General features: G+C 37.6%; 1 protein-coding gene across 1 annotated transcript; it reads right to left on the bottom strand.

The window, feature by feature from the left end:
- LOC5580247 (proliferating cell nuclear antigen) lies at nucleotides 1-1,181 on the bottom strand. The gene is made up of 3 exons (XM_001662594.2): nucleotides 1,027-1,181; nucleotides 451-956; nucleotides 1-388 (listed from the first exon to the last, which is right to left on the bottom strand). Exons 2-3 carry the CDS (start codon nucleotides 944-946, stop codon nucleotides 102-104), a joined length of 783 nt encoding a protein of 260 aa, XP_001662644.1. The 5' UTR covers nucleotides 947-956; nucleotides 1,027-1,181; the 3' UTR covers nucleotides 1-101.
- Between the last annotated feature and the right edge of the window lie 6,154 nt (nucleotides 1,182-7,335).

The following is a 7,335-nucleotide window of genomic DNA, read 5'->3' as shown; positions in this document are numbered from 1 at the left end:
TTAGAGAAAATTTTACAATATCCTTATTAAAAACATAAAGATTCTTACAATCTATCGCTTTGTTATGGAGCGTTATCAGTAATACAAAAAGAGCCTAAAATTTAATTTTCATCATCTTCGATCTTCGGTGCCAGATAGTACCGGATGTGTCCCAAGTCCTGGATCTTGTACTCCACCACCAGGGGAACATCTGCCGACATGGACAGCTGCACTTGACTGGACAGTGGCGTGGCCTTTGTGAAGGAATTCAGGTAACGACAGGCGAAAGTGAGCGTCACTGGTTCCTGCATTTCGATGACCACCGCTTCCTCTTCCTTATCTACGGAGGAAGTCTGGGCCAGCTTGATGTTGGCCGATCCGGCATCGCCAGATGCGGAGAATTTAACACCTAGGGGAAAGGAAATTTGATTAATAGTACAATTCTAGTTTGTGGGGTAGAAGTGAATGTACCTTCTTTAGTGCAAGAAATAACCACCGATTCGCCAAATTGGGACAAATCGCGGCAAATACGCGCAAATTCGATGGCAGGCATTCGTACTATACAGGCGTAATCCGTTTCCGGGATTCCGAGGTGTTCTTGGTCTAGATTCATCAGCTTCATTTCATAGTCGGAAACTTTCTCTTGGTTCTGAGATTCGAACATGAAGGTAACGGTGTCCGCATTATCCTGGGCTTTCATGGTAACCGTATCGTCATTGTTGGCACACTTCATAATCTTGGACATGTTGGCCAGGTTCATTCCCATGGACAAGTTCCGGTCGCAGCGATATTTATCGAACCCATCGGAACGAAGCGACAACGAAACCAGCGAAACGTGAGAATTGTCCATGGCCTGCAGCTGGATACCGGAATCGCTGCAGTCGAAGGTGGCCTCGTTCAGGAGGTCCTTGATGGCTTCCAGGACCTTTTTCAAGGTGGTACTGGCTACAAGACGTGCTTCGAACATTTTGATGTTTCTGCATAGATAACAAGGAACACATTAATAATCGCATTTTTATGAAGGTAAAAACTCAAAGAAATACTTACTATATGTAAAATATGTGTAATTTAGGACAAGTGAACTAAGTACAGATGCACCGGATGGCCAACACGTCGTTTCTTGAAAAAGGTTGGGACAAAAATGATTGGATCCGAAGAAAAATCGCGGGACAAGCTAAACAGAAATGAGCGCGAAACAAACTGTTTTGCTAATTTGACAGCACTATGTTCCAAAAGTTCCACAGTATAGGTGCGGGCGATATTCGAAAGCAAAAGATCTAGATCAGAACACGATGATAAAAATTCATTCAGATTTACTTTGCCATAAAATCTACCAAGGTTTCTTTAAGGGAGGTTCATAAATCTAAGCAGTCTGTAGGTGCGTGGTGTGGTCAGCTGCGAGGGGGTAAAAAGTGACAGCTCGGTGAGCTGGCCAATAGGCATATATAATGCGCCACCGTCATAGAGGTCGCTGGGGAAGAACGAGTGAAATGTCACTGAAAATGTTTGTTTACGTCCAAAATTCAATTCTTCAACCCAAAAATTAGTTCATAATCAATCGATTATTGAACCACAGATAACAGATGTTTATGCTAGAACAAAAATTTGCTGAAAACCTGTGTAAACATTCAAACAGAAACTCCTTGCAATCACTAGCGCCGCCACACAACGAATTGCGTCAATCAGTGGTGAATATAAGTATCTTGAAATGTTTCATATTCACCACTCACATCGTCATGGGAACTTAGCGATAACAGCGCCACCACAGTGTTGCTACTTGTGTTGCCATATAAAATTACCATTTATTGTCTTACACAGTTTTGTAATCGGACTTGAACATCTGTTATCTGTGATTGAACTATTTTCCATTGGCATACTCATTTTGTACCATTATTCTTGCCATACGTGTGATTTCACAACAAATTTAACCACTAACAAAGAATCCGGAAGTTTATAACCTATGTTGCCAAACATCAATTTTCCAATTTTATCCCACTAATCGTACATGAGCACTGACCGGATCTGTACATTTTCAAAGGAAAAAAAGTTTATTTCACATCCCCAAAACTACAAAATTGATCATCATTTATGGATAGCAAACAGTTGCACCTTAAGCACCGCCAACATATGAGCCTATGTACGTGCCATAAGTTCTTTTGTTCTTTTGACTTTTACTGTGCGCCGTGTGTTGGTGCTGTCTCGCTCTCTCTCACGGGCAACTTGAAAACAGGGCGCACGGTAAAAGTCAAACGTTTTATAGCATGCATGAGCCTCTGTACGTGCCATAAATTCTTTTGTTCTTCTGACTTTTACTGTGCGCCGTGTGTTGGTGCTGTCTCGCTCTCTCTCAAGGGGAACTTGAAAACAGGGCGCACAGTAAAAGTCAAACGTTTTATAGCATGCACAGGCTCATGAGCCTCTGTACGCGCCAAAAATCCTTTTGTTCTTTTGACTTTTACTGTGCGCCGTGTGTTGGTGCTGTCTCCCCGGATAAAAAATACAATACAAAAACAATATAACGTATTACAACAGTATCATTCAATATATTGGAAATACAATACAGTATATTGTGAAATGACAATACAATTACAGTACAATATATTGTTTTGAACAGTTCACTGTATGGTATATGAGATTTTTGCAATATAATGTATGGGTGGTTAAGTATCGTAACAATACAAATCTAGATATTTTCTCATACATACATTTTGAAAATACAATACGATATATTGTTTATGTATTGTATTGATTAGCAATTCGTGTATTGTTGTATAATACAAAAACAATTCAACGAACTGTATTTCAATTAGTGGTGAAAAGTATAGAATTTGTATGTTGTATGGATTGTCCCCCAACTTACCGGATATTCGTGCCAAAAGTAGCAAAATAATTTTAACTTTATAGAAGTAAAGATATTTATCATGGTTGCATTCGTCGTTACAGCTAATGTCAAGTGACTTCTAAAAAACTACTTATTTTTACGTTTTGAATATTTTTCACCCAACATTTTTTGCTTTCTGAACTTGTTTTGTTTACTTCTTTCAGCAAAGCTACATAGAAAAAAGCAAGAGTTGTTTTACGCGAAAATAGGAATTTGACCAAAATTGTAAGGTATAAAACCAATTAAAAACAATACAGTTTTCTGTTACAATATATTATATTGTTTTTGAATTGTATATCCAAACAAGAATAATGTTGCTTCGACATTCAATTACAATACGCTGTATTGTATCCAATACGTTATATTGTACATTAATGGTTTATTCCATTCACTGAATGATACGTTTTTATCCGGGTCGCTCTCTCTCACGGGCAACTTGAAAACAGGGGGCACAGTAAAAGTCAAACGTTTTATAGCATGCATAGGCTCATAGGCTCATTTTCAATCGGAAGGATTTTGGCGCGCTCGAACTGACAAATCCTCCGTTGTGGTGAAACTTCTTCCGTCGACGTGATGTTGGACTGTTTTCAAAAACAGTCGAGATAAAAGCCGAGCCGGCAGAGCAAGGACGGTTAGTTCGTTCAAAACTTCGCTTCGGAAGTCCAACCGGCGAACTCCAGATTGGTGCTGCGAAGTCAATAGATGATTTACAGTGGGGATTCGCTCGTTGGGGGTCCGCTACATGGAATGACTCGATTGTTGGATGTTCGCTGGTTGGAAAATAATCCAACTAAAAGCACTCAAATGTCACCAGAAAATGTCAAACTGACTTTGACGTCTGAGTAATATCGCATTGAAGTCTCCATGTATAGAACAAATGCGTATGTATATGTGCGTTTCGTGACGATTTGCTCTCCAAATGCGTTAGTGTAGAGCATTTTCAGCAGCTGTCGTGTTCCAACCAGTGAATTCCCGCTGTAATATGAGACCGGAATAGAAGTATTGTATTTTTTGGTAAAATCCAGAATGCGATCGCAGCTCAGTTTGGAGCTGCAAACTTATTTACACAGTGAGAGAAAATTGCACAGAACAAAGTATAAAAACTCTCTTGATTTCTTAATCAACTAGCAGAAAAATAAATGAGAATTCACATTGCTTATTAATATTCATTGCAGTAGAGTAATGCACATTAGAATTGATGAAAATAAAACTGTTTTCAATCAAGTTTCGACATCAGAAATATCAATTTCACAAGCTGTAGAACATTTCATTGAAGTTCGTCAATAATGACTAAGTTTATTAACATCTGTTAAAGCCGCCAGGAGTAATCACAGCCGCCGTCCCATAGTTTTGAGTTTGACATTAGCTTCGCATCCAGAAAATTTCGCATCTCATGAGCAGGCGCGAATACGGTTTGGTGCTGCGAAGTCAATAATAAATCAAAAGGACTGAAATGCTTGTAGGATTTGTCCATTCGAATCTCTCTTTGGAGATTCCGTGAAGTTCCGTGAAGGCTAGGCGGAAGTGTAAAATGGACAAATCCTACAATGCTGATTATTTTTTATTGGCATTTCTAAATATTTTGTACCGGATATCCCCGTTGGTTTAACCACATTTAATCTGAACACTTTTTAATTTGTACCCCGCTAATTTGCTCATCGTTCACATTAAAAATAGTTCAAACGTCATTTAGCTCATGGAACAGAGTAAAGTGAAATGGAACGCTATGAAACGGAACGCAGAATCAAAACAAAACAGCCAAAAGGGTAACCAGAAGTACGATTTTCTGTTGATCGTAGGGTGACTAGAGGTTCAAATTAAAAATGAACCCCGATGGTTTGCATGAGGTACCGTTCAAATTAGCGGGGGTGCACGGTATAACTATATGAGCACATTACCCGCCAGCTATCTTGCTTCCAATACAAGTTCCAATATCTGAATCCGATGCAGCATGAGTTGATGATGGAGTTTCCTGACTACGTACACATAGCATGAATAATCAAACCCCTGAAGTTTTCCAGCTTGAAAGTTCACCAGACACTTCAAGACAAAAGCTGCACACCGTATAGCTTAGCTTAGACTGACTACACATATCATACACTACACCGTGATTGACCGAAGTCAGTGAAAATGCACAAAGAATCAACTAGAAGATCGGCTGGGATTGGCCATAATCTTCTTCAGTGTGCATAATTCAGTGCCTCTATTTATACATGGTCAATAACGGCGCCGGCCACGTCCTTGCAGTCAGGTGGGATTGGGGGAAGGAATGTTAGTGTGTAACCTTTGCTATTTGGAGACCGTGTTTGCCTCTGCATCTCCACCAAGACAAACGCTGCACACCGTATAGTAGAAATATAAAGCTCCTTCCTACTCATCGATTTTTTAGCGTACAGCTCGAAAGTTTTTCATGTTCCCGAATCTGAGAACAAATACCGATTGCTATCACCAGCATGAAATCAAAACAGACAATTCAACTAACTCACCTGTTTTGGACGGCTTAGGGTTACCATATTTGCTCTCATCGGAAAGAGTACATTTTTTTAATTCTGTAAAAGAGTACTGAACAGTATGCTAAGACTATAAGCTTCAAACTTTGAAAACGCACTTTTTACAAGACAAGTCTTAATTTTCTTGTTTTGACTTTTTTTTGTGTTTTAAATCTTATAGTCAAGTATGACGTTTCGCTCAAGAAAAGTAAAAATTTCTTTGACAAAAATAGTCAAGAAATTTTCTACATCTAGTTTTATTTTAAATGACATTTCTTTTCAATCCAAAAATTATGTTTTCCTGACCTTTTCTGGCAAGAAATTTCTCATGCATCTAGATAGGCGATTGCTTTTTATTTTCAAGTACATAGTCCCCATAAGTCATTGCTCGCAAAACTTTATTGACAAAAGAAGTTTAATTCCGAAAAAAAAAACAAATATTTCAAATTCTTCCTTTTTTTACCGTAATAATGCAACAATTGTCAGATTCACATTCATAGCCAATTTTCGTACATTTACAGTTAAGTTTGTCTTACTTTTTCATTAAAAATTTCACGAAATTTTATCTTAATTTATTTGATATTCTTATAATATGCTTACTTACTACACTGAGCCATGATTATGAGTGATTCGATTAAATCAGATATTTTTCAATAATGAAGCCAATCGAGTTTTGGCAATAATACAGTCTATCAAATATTTTTTAGTCTTAAGCAAGAATGTTCTTTACCAAATGTAGCAATGTATAGAAAACTTGAACTAAGAAAAACGAAATTTTGTACCTTAAATCTCAAGCCCTGTCATTCATTTAAGTTTTTCTAAGAATTGTTGAAACATTTTAGAAGATGCCTTAGTTTATTTTCGTTTTTTGATGCTCTATTTTGAAGTTGAACACTTTCATTCACACAGCTTTGTTCAACCATTGGACCATTGGAAAGCGACATTTATAGAAAAAAATTTGTTCCAAATAGTTCAAACCCGATTTAACAATTAATAATAAACTATAAACTGAAAATCAATAGCTTTTTAAGGTGGAGATGAATCGAAGCCAAACCTCATATTTTCAAGAGCACAAATCTGGAGAACCGAACAACCATTTGAGCTGAAAACTTAATCGATTGGTCACCACCAGCTAGCGACCAATCGATTAATTTTTCATCTTAAACGGATGTTTGGTTCTCCAGATTTGTGCTCTTGAAAATATAAGGTTTGGCTTCGATTCATCTTCACCTTAATTGTGTATCAATAGTTTTACCGTTTGGTCAATTATTCCTATATAAAGTGAGATTCTTTCTAATCATTTTTGGAACGATTAGCCAAGGAACAATTCCATTCAGCTATCATTTAACAAAAATTGTTAGATTTCCTGTTTTCATGGAAAAGATCTGATTTCATCAAAACATTATTTGATTTGTTCGGCAATGGGTTACATGCATGCCCTGATTTGCTATTCGCCGCATAGTAACGCACATGCGCTAGTGTCTATGCACGAAAAATCGCTAAAAGGTAACGCGAAAAATATTTGTATGGCAAAAAGCATCTAACGAATTATTTCTCAAAACTGGGAACTATTTTCGCAAAAATATTTGGTACCGGTTGTACGTGATGATAATGACTATCACGCCCACCAAATATTTTTTCGATTATTGCTTTCATTTACGAGATATTTGAAGTTAGATGCCATTCCCCATACAAAATGAAACGAGAAAACTTCTGCTGATCAACTGTGGGCAAGAGCAAAGCAGTTAATCCATTGTCAGTAATAACTAAAAAAGAGTACACTTGAGCCCATTTAGCAAAAAGAATAGTACACAAATTTTTAAAACAAAATAGAGTACATGTACTCTAAAAAGAGTATTGACTTCGCAGCACCAATCTGGAGTTCGCCGGTTGGACTTCCGATGCGAAGTTTTAAACGAACTAACTGTCATTGCTCTACCGGCTCGGCTTTTATCTCGACTGTTTTTGAAAACAGTCCGACATCAC

This window comes from Aedes aegypti, chromosome 2, assembly GCF_002204515.2.
Source record: "Aedes aegypti strain LVP_AGWG chromosome 2, AaegL5.0 Primary Assembly, whole genome shotgun sequence".
Classification (NCBI taxonomy): Eukaryota; Metazoa; Arthropoda; class Insecta; order Diptera; family Culicidae; genus Aedes; species Aedes aegypti.
Note: the sequence above shows the minus strand (reverse complement) of the source record. Positions and strands in the feature narration are given on the sequence as shown.

Excerpts from the sequence above, each read along its gene's own strand:
- LOC5580247 (XM_001662594.2), bottom strand. The coding sequence starts at position 946 with ATGTTCGAAGCACGTCTTGTAGCCAGTACCACCTTGAAAAAGGTCCTG. Across the intron at positions 389-450 it reads TATTTCTTGCACTAAAGAAG|GTGTTAAATTCTCCGCATCT; the intron begins GTACATTCACTT and ends CCTTTCCCCTAG.